Source organism: Mytilus galloprovincialis, chromosome 12 (assembly GCF_965363235.1).
Source record: "Mytilus galloprovincialis chromosome 12, xbMytGall1.hap1.1, whole genome shotgun sequence".
NCBI classification, from domain to species: domain Eukaryota; kingdom Metazoa; phylum Mollusca; class Bivalvia; order Mytilida; family Mytilidae; genus Mytilus; species Mytilus galloprovincialis.
In genome coordinates this window covers 41,799,889-41,817,696 of record NC_134849.1, presented here as the reverse complement: position 1 = coordinate 41,817,696, position 17,808 = coordinate 41,799,889, and the positions used below count along the sequence as shown (strand labels likewise).

The window sequence follows — 17,808 nt, the reverse complement described above, 5'->3', positions numbered from 1 at the left end:
AGGAATAAGTCCTGAAGATAATCTTTAACATTTGATTTGTTTATCAATCAATGTTGAATGCAGATCAGTTTATCTAAGTATAAACAATTTTGATTTTAGAAAAATAATTTGAGAACACCTTTTCAATAGAAAAGGCAGGCATTCTGAAAGTTTGCATTACATTAGAAGATGATATTCATTTATTCTTCACTTGCCAAGAAATACATCAAAAAATTAACTTAAATTGATAAAATTATTCAAAAGGTAAGACAGACAATAAGGAGACATTTTTGGTTTATTAAGCTTTTATGTTCAACTTGTTTTATTATTTGATTTTATATTTGAATTTCTTGTCATAATCACAGTAAAGTTTTATCTTTTAAATAAGCAACAGGGGTATAGTGATGAACATATAGAGCCATCATAGTGATTCATATTTTTTAGGACCACCATTAGTAAGATAATGTCACCGGTAGTACTGTATGTACGTGCGATTTGAATTTTTATAAATTATTTTATAGATACAATACTGATGTTTAGAGTTGAGCTTTACTTGTGAGAGTCGTATTGCAAGTAAAACGGCATATGAAATATTATTTTGTCTTTTTATTTTTTAGCCATGAAGTTGTCAGTTTATTATCGATCTATGACTTTGAATGTCCTTCTGGTATTTTTCGCCCCTCATTTATTATTTGTTTTTTTGTAAAGCCCGTTAATTTAGATACGCTACATATGATCTTTAAAGGTTATCAAATAACCACCCAAGTGGGTTTTGTATTATTATCTTATGGATACGATACAATATACATTTTGTTTTGATTGACTTAATCCTACTTGATACTGTTGATTTATTAATTTCGTTGTTACCTATTTCAATTCTTTGTATTTTCGTGGATATATCATTCCGTGGTTTTGCAAAATCTGAACACAAAACCTATAGAATTTTAGTCATACATTGAAATTTTAAAGGAGTAGGTCCGGTAAGGACCGATTTTGGCCTCAAATTTCAGGTTCATCTGACGAAAGATTTTTTGTTCATCCTCAACCTTTATATATGTTATGTATTATCATCAAATACAACTTACATTTCAATATTAAGGATGAACACGAATGCGGGCACTTTCGTTTTGCACAGAAATCGTCTAGAATTTAACTAAAATGCTAGAATTGTGAAGATTTCAGTAATATGACTTAATGGTGCTAGTACCCGATATATGTGCATTGTATTGTCAAAACCAGCCCATATTTATGCAGCTGAAGCATTTAACTAGCCTATAAATAACTAAAAGTTAACATTTTAACAATTTTATACAACTGTTATATTTTGGGGCCAAAAAGGGGTCTTACTGGACCTACTCCTTTGTGGTTCGCCTGTCCCAACGAAACTCATGAATATTTGTATTTACTGTCAAGTAATGAATCCACAGTATGTAAATAAATTTATCATAGATTTTAGGATTGACATTATGTATTTGCCCCACTATGCAATACTATGTTCGTACAGCATGGCATTATACAAGGTCATGCTTTTCTCAGACTGTGTGTGACGTTTTTGTTGTAGGTAAGTTTTGTTCTTATTGAATGTCTATACATTGATATTTTGGATTCAATAAAAAGCAAGTAAAAAAGTCAATACCGGACGTTGTTACGGATCCACCAGTTCCTGTTATGGTTCCAGATCCACTTTGGCCTACATACCTGCCAGTGTAATAAGATCCACCGGCTACAATTTACAAAGAAGTAGGGGTCAATAAGGCTTTTCTTTGATTTTCATCAAAATTTAGGTATATATTTTATTTGCATAGTATGTACACACACAAGAAACAACTTTATAATTGCTAAAATTTTGTCAATATATATACACATATTAGTAAATTGTTGTCCTGTGCAACACAACTGAATTGAAATCGTATCAATTAAAATAATAATTCTTAATTTTAAGTGTTGTTACATTGTAAATAAGGCTACAATAAACCAAAAAATGATTGTGAATTTATCCAAATATCATTAGTCCTTGAAAGCAAATACAATGTACGATTCTGTTTTGCAATAATTTGTTGGGCAAAGTGTATAGTTAGCAAAAGGAATTTGCTAAGATTTTACAATATTCTCAAGGTGCACAGATGTTGATTATCTGTTGTGAGTTTTCTGATTGAACTTACAACACAAGCAAAATGTTAGCTACTAATTTACTTGATACTTGATCTTGTTTTAGATATTTACAAATAAGTCATATTAATTGCCAATTTTCTAAATGTTTCGTGTAATTATACATGTAACGCAGGTCTACAAGGTTGACATGGCTATCTACTGCCAACTTTTCCGAGAGATGAATACTGTGGAGCAGGATCTGCTTACCCTTCCGGAGCACCTGAGATCACCCCTAGTTTTTGGTGGGGTTCGTGTTGTTTATTCTTTAGTTTTCTATGTTGTGTCGTGTGTACTATTGTTTTTCTGTTTGTCTTTTTTATTTTTAGCCATGGCGTTGTCAGTTTGTTTTAGATTTATGAGTTTGACCGTCCCTTTGGTATCTTTCGTCCCTCTTTTATTACCACTGGGTCGATGTCTCTGCTGGTGGACATTTTGTCCCCGAGGACATCATCCGCCCAGTAGCAAAACTACAATTGCATGAACTTACGAAGATTAAACAGGAAACTGGCTCGGACGTCGCCCAGTATAAAAAGGTCCGAAGCAGACGTCACCATGGACACGGTGTCGTCTGATACGGCAGGTGTCCCCTCATCACCAGACATGACAAATATCTCAAACACGACTCATTCAGATCATCGTCCTAGTGACAATAGCAATATTACACATATACAGCCATGTTCAGTTCTCCTTAAAGACATTTTGGTGTTTGATGACACAGTACAACACTGTCGCATTTCAAAATGTGAGACTAAAGGCTGCAAAACTTGTGCTATTTTAATTACAGATGCTGAATTCACTAGCAATTTGACCAAGAAGTCATATTTTACCAGAAGTTACGATGATCTGAATTGTAAATCGATAAATGTCGTCTACGGATTAGAGTGCAACCTTTGCGGATTGGTATACGTCGGTGAAACGAAAGGAAGGCTTAACAAACGTATGTGCGGTCATAGATCAGACATTAACCTTAATGCTAACGACATTCTATACCAGCATTTCAATCAGCCCGATCATTCCATCGTTTCTATGACAGTTCGCATTATCGAAAAGATATACCATAGCTCTAACAATCCTAATCTTTCAACGACTCTCCGTAGACAAAAAGAAGACTATTGGATTAGACAATTGGGAACTGCAACACCTTATGGCTGCAATGACAAAATTGATGGTATAGGTATTCTATCTAGTCCTTCGTGTAACTCGGTGAATGTGATGAATATTTTCAACTCGACTCCTCGACGTAGACGCAGTCATGGTCATCGTCATTATACATCACCTTCTCTGCATGATGTCTCTATTAATGACTTGCTGCCATTCATACAAAAGCCGTTAGGTATTCATCACATTCGCACGAAACTTTATTCATTACCCCTTTCAAAACTTCATTCTCTGTTTAATTTATGTTTGGAATCCACTGTTACAAACCCTCATTCAAACCAATACAAACTTGAAGCTATAATTTCGGATATTGCAAGTCACAGACTTTTCAGGCCAGTTCGCATTGGAAAAGATGAAAAAGAGAAAAGATCTTTTCTTAATCTGTCCTTTGCCAACAAAGGTCTCGATGGCGTCAACCTAGGCAATATCCTTCATCATAAATTAGTGCAATCGAAAATACCTCCTTATTTCAAAGACCAGTCTGTACCAATAATTTCTTATACCTATACCAAACCTATTGCAACTAAAATTTTCAATTACAAACGCGTTTTGCAGGATCTCGATATTGACGACTTCAAGTCTAAACCTCCTGATTGCACTTGTGCTAGTTCCAAATTCACATATAATCCTGCTGGCCACGTTATAACCGGTGACCTTAACATTGTTAATAACACTTCTCTACGAAATGTGTTATCGAAAGGTCCCAAATATCGTGAGCCAAAATCCATCAATTGGAAATACAACTTTAAAATTTTGATGGATTCAGTCGAGGATTATGCCAGGCAATGGGCTAAGCGCGAGAAGGAAGACGTAGACACTCTTTCCGAATGGATTAAGGCAGTGAGGTCGTTGATACAAATCAGAATTAAGAAACTGAATGGGTCTATCAATGCCCATGCTACGTCAATCTTTAAAGACCCAAATGTTGCAAAACACCTATCCGACCTCCATGACAAATATGTTGTTGTCCCCGCAGATAAAGCCCCAAATAACATCGTTTTAGTGTGTAAAAGTCACTACATCAACTGCTTGATAAACGAATTAGGTATTGACAATTCACTTGGAAACTCAACATATACCCTCACGACACTTACCAAAGAGGAAATCCTGGATAATCATAGGTCTGTTCTATGTTCCTTTGGAATTTCAACCAAAGATGAAGAACTGGATCTTCCATCACTGTATTGGATACCTAAACTACATAAGTGTCCTTACAAGCAACGGTATATTGCTGGGTCTTCCAATGGCTCCACGAAACCTCTTTCGAAATTATTAACATCTATTTTATCAGCAATCAAAGACGGGCTTCAAAGTTATTGTGAAACTGCCTATTCTAGAGGTGGCGTGAATCAGATGTGGATACTTAAAAATTCAAAAGATCTTTTAGAGTACATACAATCTAACTCTCTTTCATCTTGTAACAGTATTAAAACATTTGACTTTTCTACCCTGTACACAAGTATTCCACATTCCAAACTAAAAGACAAATTAAAAGAGTTGGTATTACTTTGCTTCATAAAAAAGAATGGCCAACGTAGATACAAGTATCTTGTCTTAGGGAGGGATAAATCCTACTTTGTAAAGAATCACTCTGATTCAAACAAAAAATTCTCTGAAACTGATATTATCAAGATGCTTGATTTCTTGATTGACAACATATTTGTTACGTTCGGAGGACGTGTTTTTCAACAGACTGTCGGCATTCCAATGGGAACAAACTGTGCCCCTCTACTCGCCGACTTGTTTCTTTATTATTATGAGGCTGACTTCATGCAGGAACTTCTTAGGAAGAAAGATAAGAAGTTAGCAATATCCTTTAACTCTACTTTCCGCTATATAGATGATGTTCTTTCACTAAACAATTCAAAATTTGGTGACTATGTGGAACGCATCTATCCAATCGAACTAGAGATAAAGGAAACTACAGATACAGTTAAGTCGGCTTCATATCTTGACTTACATCTAGAAATTGACAATGAAGGTCGGTTGAAAACAAAACGTTACGACAAAAGAGATGATTTCAGCTTTCCAATTGTGAACTTTCCATTTCTAAGTAGCAACATTCCAGCAGCACCTGCATACGGGGTATATATCTCCCAATTGATACGATATTCCCGTGCTTGCATTTCCTATCATGATTTTCTTGATAGAGGTTTGCTGCTCACAAGGAAGTTATTAAACCAAGAATTCCAAATGGTGAAGTTGAAATCACCCCTTCGTAAATTTTACGGACGCCATCACGAGTTGGTTGACCGTTATGGAATAACCGTTTCACAAATGATATCGGATATGTTCCTTACGTCGTAACTACAATCCCCTTCCCTTTCATGAATATGACCTACCGAATTAGACTATTTACCGGATTTGTAATCACATAAGCAACACGACGGGTGCCACATGTGGAGCAGGATCTGCTTACCCTTCCGGAGCACCTGAGATCACCCCTAGTTTTTGGTGGGGTTCGTGTTGTTTATTCTTTAGTTTTCTATGTTGTGTCGTGTGTACTATTGTTTTTCTGTTTGTCTTTTTTATTTTTAGCCATGGCGTTGTCAGTTTGTTTTAGATTTATGAGTTTGACCGTCCCTTTGGTATCTTTCGTCCCTCTTTTACAACATAGACAGAATCTTGCACAATTTAGTTTGACCCATGCCATATATCTAGGATCAGTACATGTTCCTCTAAGGCCATATTCGGAACAGTTTGGTATTTTGTCGACACACGTGACTGAAAAAAGTCGTTTATAATTATAAAGACTTGCCTTTGTCAGACAGATGAATTGCGATTATAAGAAGAATAGTAGTGTATCAGTTGTCAAGACTCATAAGTCTGTTTGGAATATGTTCATACATGTACCAAGAGAAAAAAATCAAAGGAAATAGAATGAATTCAGAAAAGAGCTACATGTAGAACGGATGCTTCGACTGAGTTATTTTGTTTCATATTTTAGTAAAACTAGACGCAGTAAAAAAAATCTGACGATTGTATACATAATGTAGACGGTTAATTTTCATATTCAATAACTATTTTGGTATTTAAGATACACTATAGCAAACCATTTGTTCCGTGAGTTGAAACACACACAACACACAGGTCAACAAATAAAAAATAGTAACAAACGCGAACGTGTCCCATTTTTAGAAAGGGGTTCCATTGGTCCCTTCTGTTGGCGTGTATGTTTCCCTTCCATTTGCCCCTATATGAAATGACATCTTATATTTCAATGAACTTACGAATTTTGAAGAATACATCTATTTGATTCAGGCATATACACTAAAGAGCTGACAACGGAGCAGTGTCATCAACCCGGTGATTGATTGAATTAATGAAAATACACGGGTTATCAATTGGTACGCCAGCCTCGCGTTTTGTCTCCATAAGACTTACCAGTGACGATCGATCGCAAAGTATAACTTTCTACAGTCCAAATCAAAACAAAATTGAAGAACTATACATATAGAGGTTTTTGTGAAATTATATTTAACAAAACCTGACTAAGATAGAAACGCTTATTGTTTTTTAAATTGTTTTTTTTTATTGGGACTATTTATACTCCGCTTACAAAAGCAAATTAAAAGTATTTGTTTTCCAATACCGGTGATTGTTCCTTTTCCAGTACCCCCAGTCAATAATACAGTTCCACCGGTTCCTGTTATAGATCCAGTTCCGGTTACTATCATTGATCCAGTTCCGGTTCCGGTCATTGATCCAGTTCCGGTAACTATCATTGATCCAGTTCCGGTTCCGGTCATTGATCCACTTACAGTTCCTGTCATTGATCCAGTTCCGCTTGATCCTACATATTTTCCAGTGTAATAAGAACCACCAGCTAAAATTGACAGATTGCAATAATTGTAATAATCTCACATTGTTCAGTATGATTAACTAATTAGACATGTTTGTGATCGATAACTTAATTGAATATTGTATTGGTTTTTCTTCTTTTTTTTTTGTTGTTTACTTTTAACCAATGATACCGATTTGATTTGCAATGCTAAGTTTTGGGGGATTAACAACAGAATGTGTGATAATGACTGCGTCTATTGTTCTAGGTTTTTTTTTATCGATGCACTTTTATACGGAAAATTTGTATTTTTCTGTTTTTCCCTGTATTATGCAACATAATGTGATTTGAGAAGATTTTCAAATTATATATATATGCTAATTATCTAATATTCATGACCTTGTGTTCGTATTTTCATAATTTAATGAACTTTTATTTACAGAATTGTGTAAAAGACGGACGAAAGATACCAAAGGGACAGTCAAACTCATCAATTTAAAACAAACTGACAACGTCATGGCTAAAAATAAAAAAAGACAAACAAATAACAGCACACACGACACAACATAGAAAACTAAAGAATAAACAACACGAACCCCACAAAAAAACTAGGGGTGATCTCAGGTGCTCCGGTAGGGTAAGAAGATCCTGCTCCACATGCGGCACCCGTCGTGTTGCTTATGTGATAACAAATCCGGTAAATAGTCTAATTCGGTAGGTCACATTCATGAAAGGGAAGGGGATTGTAGTTACAACGTAAGGAACATATCCGATATCATTTGTGAAGCGGTTATTCCATAACGGTCAACCAACTCGTGATGGCGTCCGTAAAGTGTAATTTAGACTACAAAATTATTTACATTCTTACAAATACGTCATAAATGTGCATGTTTCGTGTAATAATACAAAAAAATATAGTAATGCATTTCGAACTCGTCTCAGTTTCATATAATTACAACATAAACAGGTTCTTGCACAATAATCTTTGACCCATACTGTATACAGAATTTATTTAGAATCAGTACATGTTCCACAACGAGCATACTTGGCACAGTTTGTTCTTTTGTCGACACAAGTTACTGAAAAAAATATCGCATTAATTATATACCTGATACAAAACTTATGATTCATCGAGTTAAATGTTGATTCAAAACAAACGTTATTGCATCTTCGATGCAATTGTTGACCTGGTCAGCGTGTTGGATAATTAAAACTTATCTATAAATAGAGATAACAGCAGTATACCGGAGTTCAAAAGAACAACAGGAACATTGTACTTTGTACAGGCCATTTTAAAATACATGGTGAACATTGGTTTTTATTTTGTTGCCAACCTCCCGCTTTATGACAATGTAAAGCAATATTGGCTAGAATGACAACACTATTTGACAGAAACACAACACAAACAAATAATATAATAGCCAACACAACATTTAAAACCTATGTTTTAAATATAAGTATACACGTTCTTTATAAAACCGTGACTGAGCGTCATGTTTGAAGAATACTAGTAAAACCTTCAACACGGAGCTTTGACTAACACCAAACAGCCAGCTATAAAGGGCACAACATAATACTTGTGTAAAAAACATTCAAACGGGAAAACCAACGGTCTCATCTACATAAAACGAGAAACGAGAAACCCTTATGAACCACATAAACAGACGACAACCACTATACATCAGATTCCTGACTTAGAACAGGTGGAAACAATTGCAACGGGTTTAAACGTTTTAATAGTACCAAACCTTCTCCCTTTTCTGAAACAGTAGTATAACATCAGAAGATAGAAATGCACACTTTAAAATATTAATTGAAAGGATTAACTCAATGCATGGTTTAAACAGTTATTCACAAAATAGAATTTTTGAAAGATGATAAGATATATGATGAGTTTCTTCAATCTTGAATTTTGTTTTAAAAAAATTTAGTAAACGAAACAATCTTTTTTAAGGTTACAAAATGTATGTTCACAAATGATAAAACTCTACACCATTGTGTCCTCCATTAACTACTCCTTAAAGAAGAGTTCCGACTCCTAATGGGATACTTACACCAACTTAATAAAATGTCAATAAAAACAAACCTACTGCGGATTCATTTATTATTCATAGTTGGATACAAATTTTCGTTGTTTCCATGGGTTCAGGTGAACCACGAATTCAAATGTTCATCGAAGGTTAATTTTTACATGTTTTATATAAGTATTAGGTCGTATGCAGACTTTGGCAAAACCACGAAATTACATATCTACGAAAAGGCAAATGAAGCACCCATCAGTAGCGAGTGTGGACCCAGCAGTTTTTAAACTCATCAAAATTGTCTGACTACTATACTTATATTGGTGTTCACTATGAGAACAATAAAAACAAAAGAAGCCTACGGTTTTTATCAATACTTAACCAAGAGTCGTATGTCGGGTCTATACACATGGCACGGCCATAGCCTTTACAATTATATATGTTATCATGGCAATCTGTGGGAAACATTTTGCTGATATATGTATACGAGTTGAAATAAGTTAAAACTATAAGAAATTATCAACAAAAATATGATTTAAACGTATCCATTTGAAAAACCTTCACATGAGCTATACCCTTATCTATCACTTACCACATTTTCCGCAAAATAGCGCACAGTTATTTGCCACCCAATATTCATATGTCGGCTCCACACATACAGCATGGCCATAGTCATGACAGTTCTGTATATTGTTCTTGCAACCTATGTACATGATGCAATAAAATGTCTTATACAAGATATGTGATAAAGTCTTGACGATCAGTACAATTAATGAAAATTCAACAAAAAAGTAAACGTATCATAATTTGCAACTTTTGAAATATCAAATAAGGTGAAACAATTTCCTTCAGATTTACAAATGATATCATTCTCTCCTCGAAAACCACCGAAAACAAACTAATGTCACAACGTTTTCCATCGGATAAACTGTAGATTAATTTCAAACCTGTGTTATTTTTACAAATTATTTCAAAGGACACATCTCTTCCTTATAATGTGTAGCGAAAGGCTTGTTAAATGTAAATCTTAGCTAAATCGATGTAAGATGTTTTTCGTAAAAAAGAATGGTAGTAAAGAAAGTAAATGAACGACGTTAATAAGTAACAATGTTTGATTAAATTAAAGAATGCAAAGTATTCACACACGCGTGGTATCATATATGATAACATATATTTCTAGCAATTAAAGATAAACTTGCACAGTAATTACATGTATTAATATAATATAGTGTTACACCTGCTTCTCTCATCATTAACATGATTAAATCATTATCCATAAGGATCATATTATTTTATGCTCAAACGCCATCTGTTAATGTTTTCTAAACGATTCAATTCTTAACGTTTTAAATTGTATTGTTATAATAATATAACAGGGTCTGATAAATTAGAAATGAATTGCACATTTTTAGCTTGGTTTTGCCATTATCAGAGGAGCGTAAAGGGAGGGTATCTGCACAGAAGAACGCGAAATGCCATTTTACGATGAACGAACAATCAAAACTTTCCAGCACGTTGATATTTTAACCGATTTCACGAAACACGGTGAATAACAAACTTTTTCACGACTGCACGTGAAATAAAAATGGCAAAACACGTTGCACGAAAATAACCCTTTACCACCCTCTTATCAATTTCAGAGAAATAATTTTATATAGTAAATCTTCTTGCTACAATTATTTGCGAAGGTTGCTTGAAGGCAAAATCTGATACACACAATCAATTGAAACATTTTACTACTTATGCATTAATTATATTTGGTTTTTAGATTAAAGAAAAACATAAAACATACATCATACAGCATCATCCATTTTGAGAATTGCTGGTAGAAAATTAGTTCTTAAAAAGAAACATTCTCAATCTGGAAATAATGGAAACTTATTATACTACTTTTAACATGAATAAAGATAGATGCATTTGAACTCCCCCCCCCCCCTTATTTTAATATAATGCAAACGGTTATATTTCTGCTTACGTTGTAAAGGATGAAAGATCTTAGTAAACTATTTTGATCATACAAACATGTACCTCTTCACATTTGGGTTGCTCACCCTGGAGGCCCCTCATGGGGGGGGGGGGGGGGGTCCTAGTAATCACATAATCACCATTTTTTTGCCAATATAATCACATAATCATTAAATATTTGCTTATCTTTAGTAATCAAATAATCATAAACTAAAAATACAGTCCTAGGTAATCAAATAATCATGAAATATTTGGCTTAATAATCAAATAATCATTAAAAAAACGGCCAAGTAATCACATAATTAAAAACCCCATGAGGGCCCTCACCCTGTTTTGATTCATTAACGGAACAATAAACAACTGTTTCGATCATGAATTATTCACAAAATTTCTAAAGTTTAAATTTTCATTAACAAATTTAGCTTTCTATGTGTCACGAATACAATATCCGATTAAGAAACCAACTAATTATACCTCATATCTGCTTTGACATTATATGGGTCTCATTTCGAATGAAAAGAGATAAAGAACCTGCTCAAATGTTGGAAAACGAGCTTTTATGAGTAACGGAAGTCTTAAATGAAATGAAAAAAGTGTGCTATTGGGCAGAATATTAACCTTGTATCGTAGGAAAGAAACAAGGAGTCAGAACATCTGACAAATATCCTCAAAGGAATTCGGATGCTCGACCATAATCATTGTTGAACTCGTGTTTGTCGTCTTTAGATTTGTTTTTTTGTGTTTTGCTGACTGTTTTATCTTCTTTTTGTATTATCTTTTTTGTTCTGCAAACACATATTTAATGTATCTTCTACCTGTTAGTTTTTTAATTCCACCTAGCTATCTCCTTGCTATTTACGACTTCTTAACGATAATAAAAGATAATAAATACAAATATATTCATTTTCATCTGTGACACCCGTTGGAAATATTGAATGAGATTTAAACAATTATGTATTTACATGAATAAAAAGATGAAGTTACTAGCATCCTCTCTCTCCCTTCACTAAATGTTAGTTATTGGTATTTGTCTAGTTAGTCTGTTTCTTAGGCTATTTGTTTTGTTTCAATTTGTATATATTTATGTCTCCTAGACATTTTTTGATTTTTGCCATTGTATTGTCAGTTTGTATTTGACTTTCGAGTTCATATTTACACTTGTTTCTATTGGTCTCTCTTTTTTTTGACTATTTTGTTTTATTGCAAACAAGTTTTGAAATGACAAAAGTATGAGAAAAACAGAAATGATAGTTTCTTAACCTTTTCGCCGTTATATAAGTAACACGTTTTGATAAAATGACTGACCTGATTGTCGTTTATGTATGTGTCCTATCGTTTTTAACGCTCCGAATTTGATAGCCGTAGTCAATCCTGCCATTAATAGGAAAAAACAATAGTTCATATTGATCTGCAGAGATTGATGTATCTTTATATAAGAATGAATGAAAAGAAGGTAGAAGGTTATTGCCCCAGAAAATATTGTGACAGTTTACCTATATTCTCTTATCTATCTAACGATATCGACATTATCATGATTCAATTTAACTGGATCGGTTTATATTGCAACCAGAAAACAGATAGTTACACAGACTCATATCTAACTCCCCATACATTTGTAAATTTGTAAATAGTCTCATATTTATGATTGGATGTTAAATTTTTCTACCAATTGAGATATACTCAATTACTACAGCTAATGTAGGACGTTAATAATCCTTTAAGTAAAGCAAATTGGCAAATAAGTAACCACAGTTTATGTAGGATGTAAAAATCTTTACCAACAAGGTGAACTCAATGACCACAGCTTATAAAGGACATTATAGTTATCAAAGGTACCATGATTATAATTTAATACGCCAGACACACGTTTCTTCTACATAAGACTCATCAGTGACGCTTAGATCAAAACATGAATAAAGCAAAACAAGTACAAAGTTGAAGAGCATTAATGACCCAAATTTCCAAAAAGTTATGTCAAATACGGCTTAGGTAATTTATTCCTGGAATAAGAAAATCCTTAGTTTTTCAAAAAAAATAAAAGATTTGTGATATTCAAGTCAACACCGAAGTGTTGACTACCGGGCTGCTGATACCAACGGGGACGAAACGTGCACCAACAGGTACCAGAATTATAATTTAATCAGCAAGACGCGCGTTTTGTCTACATAAGACTCACAGAAGACGCTCAGATCAAATAACCCAAAAATTGTGCCAAATACTGATTAGGTAATCTATTAGTTATACAAAGCTAATGTAGTATTTTTACAATTCTACCAAATATGCCCATCTTATGTAGGACGTTTCAGTGGTAGATCCAGAACTTTTCATTAGGAGGAAAAGGGCGCTGGCTGACCTAAAGGGGAGGGGCTCCAGTCATGCTTCAGTGATTCCCTATATAACCAACCATTGCTTTCCACGAAAGGGGGTACGCCCACCCCTTTTGGATCCGCCTATCCGTTTATACATCTTCGAACGGAGCTAAACTTCAAATCCATCACCACAGCTTATGTATGACGTTTTTTAAACTTCTACAACCTACGCAAAAAGTAAAATCATTTACCTCATCTTATGTTGGATGTTAATACCTCTACGGATGAAGCTAAACGTAAACTCCACCACCAAAGCTTACGTAGGACTTGTATACTTCTATAACATAAGCAGAGGTGAAGTCAATGACCTCATTTTATGTAGGATGTTAATACCACTAGCAACAGATCTAAAGGTGAAATCAACCACCACAGCTTTTTCTTTTCTATCAAATATGCTGAAGTTGTAAACCACCACCCCATCTTATGCAGGATGTTATTTCATCTACCAATGAAGCTAAATGTAAACTCCATCACCAGATCTTATGTAGAACGTTTATGCTCCTAAAACCTAAGCAAAAGGTTAAATCAATTACCTCATCATGTATGATTTGTATACTTCTACCAACCGAGCTGAAGGTGAACTCTATCATTGCAGTATATTTAGTTATATGACGTTTTTATTTCAAATAGTTGCGCTAAAGGTAAAATCTATTACTTCATCTTTTGTAGGGCATTCATACTTTTTCGAGTTGAGCTAAAGGTGTACTGCATCTCCACAGCTTGTGTATAACGCTAATACCCAAGTAAAAGGTAAAGTTAATTACCACAGCTTATCAATGATGTTAATACCTCTTGCAATGAAACAACAGGTGAGCTCAACTACCACATCTTATGAAGGACTTTAGTATTTCTTCTAAATATTGTCGAAAGTTTAAATCTCTACAAAATTTTATGTTGGCTGTTTAAACCTCTATTAATAAAGCTAAAGGTGGACACAGCTACCAAAGCTTTTGTAGGACTTTTGTTATTCTACCGAATGTGTTGAAGATGTAATCCACCACCACATCTTATGAAGCAGGTTATACGTCTTCAACCATGTCAACTAAGCTAAAGGTCAACTCCATCGCCGAAGCATATTTAGTTATATGACGTTTATACTTCAACCAACTGAGCTAAACAAATACTCAATTACCACAACTTTTGTAGGACGTTATAACTTTTACCATTTAAGCTAACGGTGTACTGCATCTCTACAGCTTTTTAGGACGATTATACATATATATATATGTTATATTTGTTATTCTCGTGGTGTTTTGTCTGATGCTTGGTCCGTTTCTGTGTGTGTTACGTTTCGGTGTTATGTCGTTGTTCTCCTCTTATATTTAATGCGTTTCCCTCGGTTTTAGTTTGTTACCCCGATTTTGTTTTTTGTCCATGGATTTATGAGTTTTGAACAGCGGTATACTACTGTTGCCTTTATTTATACTTCTACTAATAAGTTTTAGGTATAATCCTTAACCACAGATTATATGTTTTTTTTTACAATTGGCACTGGCAACGGTTACGTGCACGATATGGAAATGTAACAATACTAAAAAATGTATTGTTACATTAGGGACTAAATCTAAGAATGCAGGGTTGGTTAAAGAACCATTAATTACGAATGTAACAATAAAATGTTACATGTCTTGCATTGTGTTATAGTTACATTAGTAATTTACTGCATTGCAATGTACGATTGGACTAATAAAATGTATTAGAATAAAACTTGAATTTTTCAATTTATTATTAACAATATTACATACGGTACCCCATTTTTTTATTCTTTTATTTACAATGACAGTTTCTACAAATCAAGTATTTTGATATTTATTTGTCATGTTTTAGTTCTACACATTTTTGGTAAAACCTCCTCCAAGCAGCCATCACAAACCAGTGATTTGGCAATGTGCACATCTGCATTGCATACTGTACAATTCTATTCTACACTATCCTTTTTTGAAGTTGGAGAAACTTTTAATGTCCGCCATATACTTTGGTTGAAAAATATTTATATTTTTGTCCAATATTTTTGTTAAAAGCATGTGGAGTTGTTTTATGTTCTTTTTGATTGCATTGCCGTGCATTACTGGTTTTATGTTCACCTCTGATTTCAATATACAACTTAGCATAGCTGAAAAATAAAAGTTACAAATGCAAGTCAATAGTGAAAGCACTTGATGTTGACTTTTGCCGATAGGTTGCCTCAATATTAACTGTCCCAAACTTTTGTAAAGTTATTTACCTTCTTCTGGTTTTCATTTGGTCGTCTTTTGAGAAAGTCAAGATATCTTAAATAATATAATTTTATTACTAATATCATCTAGCATGTCTAGTATTTATTAACTACAGAAGGTTAAAATTTAATGAATCTAGCGTTCATTGCAGTCTTTAATGTAACAATAACTCAATGTACCCGTAGACACAAATATTATGTTACATTCGTAATTAATTGGTTGCTTACATAACCCTGTATTCCACCAATAACATGAATAAGTCTCCAATGTAATAATAATAATTTTATTAGTGTTATATTTCCATGTAACTGTAGCCAGTGCATTTACAATTCTCCAAACTATTTAAGCTAAAGTTGTAATCTACAACTAAAGCTTATGTAGGTCATTTATTGTACTACCATGTCAGACATATTCTTAACATTTTTATCAACTGAGCACCATAAGACATTGCTTTTAATATGTATCCAATAACTACCTATGTATAATATCTAATAAAAGAATGCAAAAATGGGGTATGAAAAATCACTTTGATGGCATATTCTGATGTTGGTTTTATATTGCAATGCTTGTAAAAACAATTTCATTTGTGATAATTGTTGCAAGTGAGATTAAAATTTCCTCTGTGTTTTTTTAGCTAAGAATATAAAAGTTTTGTAATCCTTTTTTCTTACACATTTTATTATACAGATCTTTCTTCTTTTTACATGTTTAAGCAAAATAAAATTGAAACAGTGACTCAAAGAAATTGTCTTGTCAATTTTCTTTACTTTCCTTTAGTTCCAATGTGAGTAATTTTATTTTGGTAACAAGTTCAAAAAGCACCACTCTACCATCAATAAAAATTGCCATGCTTGTAAGGACAATTTCATTTGTGATAATTGTTACAAGTGAGATTTTAATATCTGCTGCCTTTATTAGCTCTAAATATAATGATTTTGTAATCCTTTTTCTGTACATATTCTTACCAGAATAATATATCCAGAAGTTCATTTGAGATGATTGTTGCAAGAGAGATTCAGATTTGCTTTCCTTTGCCTTTATTACATGTATTACCTAAGAATATAATGATTTTTTAATCCTTTTTTTTGTACACATCCTAACCAGAACAAAATATCCAGAAGTTCATTCCTATGTTCAGCTTTCATTATGTCAAATATTTGAGTGTACTGTATATGTGAACGCATATGTTCTATATCTTCAGATCTTTTTATAGCCATAAAATGTTTGTTTGAAAGCTGGAGGTAGTTGAAGATAACCTGAAAAGTAAATATGTAAGGATTAAAATAAACTATCTCTTAAAGGTTATAAATTTAATATTATAGTTATATAAATGAATTTAAATAAACTTGAGAAAGGAAAAGGGGAATGTGTCGAAGAAACAACAACCACACCAAATAACAAAAATCAGCTGAATCCCACCAAAGGGTCTTCAATACACAGGAGCATCCCGCACCTAGAGGTGTACTTCAGTTCTCTTTAAAGGTAAGAACAATGATTTTATTTTTGATAGCTTAATACACAAGCTGTAGGTAAGCACATATGATGAAATGATTTAAGTGTACTTTACTGAGCATGATTGTATTTTGTGCTAAAAAAAGTTTCCCCCCAAAGAGCACAGATGGTATGTTTGATTTAACTTTTTTTTGTTGCTATCTATTTACAAAGTACCAGATGTCTAATCACAGATTAGGTAATCTGTCAAAAAAAAAATTTAATATGGAGTCAAAAGTAGGTAATATGAAAAAAACACTATTGCATACTATATGACTGTATGTGTATTTTGGAGCTGTCTGTGGACACACTTGCACAAAAACTGATGCTTTTACTTTACAGTTCTTCTATAAAAGCATGCAAAACAAAACTTTAATTGACTTGCTTGCTTTGTTTGTTTGGATGTTTGTAAACAATAGGTAGGCGGAGTTTCAGTCTTTTTAAAATATACTGGCATGTGATTGTACAATAAAAATTAACATACTACAAATTCCATTCCATTTTCAATTTTATGAAGTTCATGTTTATTGGCTCAAATTCATGTATATAGTAAACAGACTGAAACAGACTGCTAACATATATATTGTTTACAAACATCCAAACAAATAGAGCAAGCAAGTTGATCAAAGGTTTGCTTTGCAAGCTTTTATAGAAGAGCTGTAAGGTATATCTTTTCT

At 33.4% G+C, this 17,808-nt stretch overlaps 1 protein-coding gene and 1 long non-coding RNA gene across 5 annotated transcripts in view; both read right to left on the bottom strand.

The window, feature by feature from the left end:
• Nucleotides 1-1,246: 1,246 nt before the first annotated feature.
• On the bottom strand, nt 1,247-7,134 carry LOC143053786 (uncharacterized). Its single transcript, XR_012971450.1, has 3 exons — nt 6,881-7,134; nt 5,899-6,012; nt 1,247-1,702 (listed from the first exon to the last, which is right to left on the bottom strand). It is a non-coding gene; the product is annotated as an uncharacterized LOC143053786 (long non-coding RNA).
• A 2,574-nt stretch (nt 7,135-9,708) lies between these two features.
• Nucleotides 9,709-17,808, bottom strand: part of LOC143053784 (uncharacterized) — a 34,198-nt gene continuing 26,098 nt past the window's right edge. For 2 of the 4 annotated variants that reach the window (XM_076226566.1, XM_076226567.1), the window contains one exon: nt 16,298-16,896. In XM_076226566.1, coding sequence (XP_076082681.1) covers nt 16,690-16,896 — 207 coding nt within the window. In that variant the 3' untranslated portion in view covers nt 16,298-16,689. Of the gene's footprint in view, nt 9,794-15,518; nt 15,538-16,297; nt 16,897-17,808 lie in introns of those variants that run through there. The other 2 variants (XR_012971449.1, XR_012971448.1) reach the window with 2 other exon arrangements.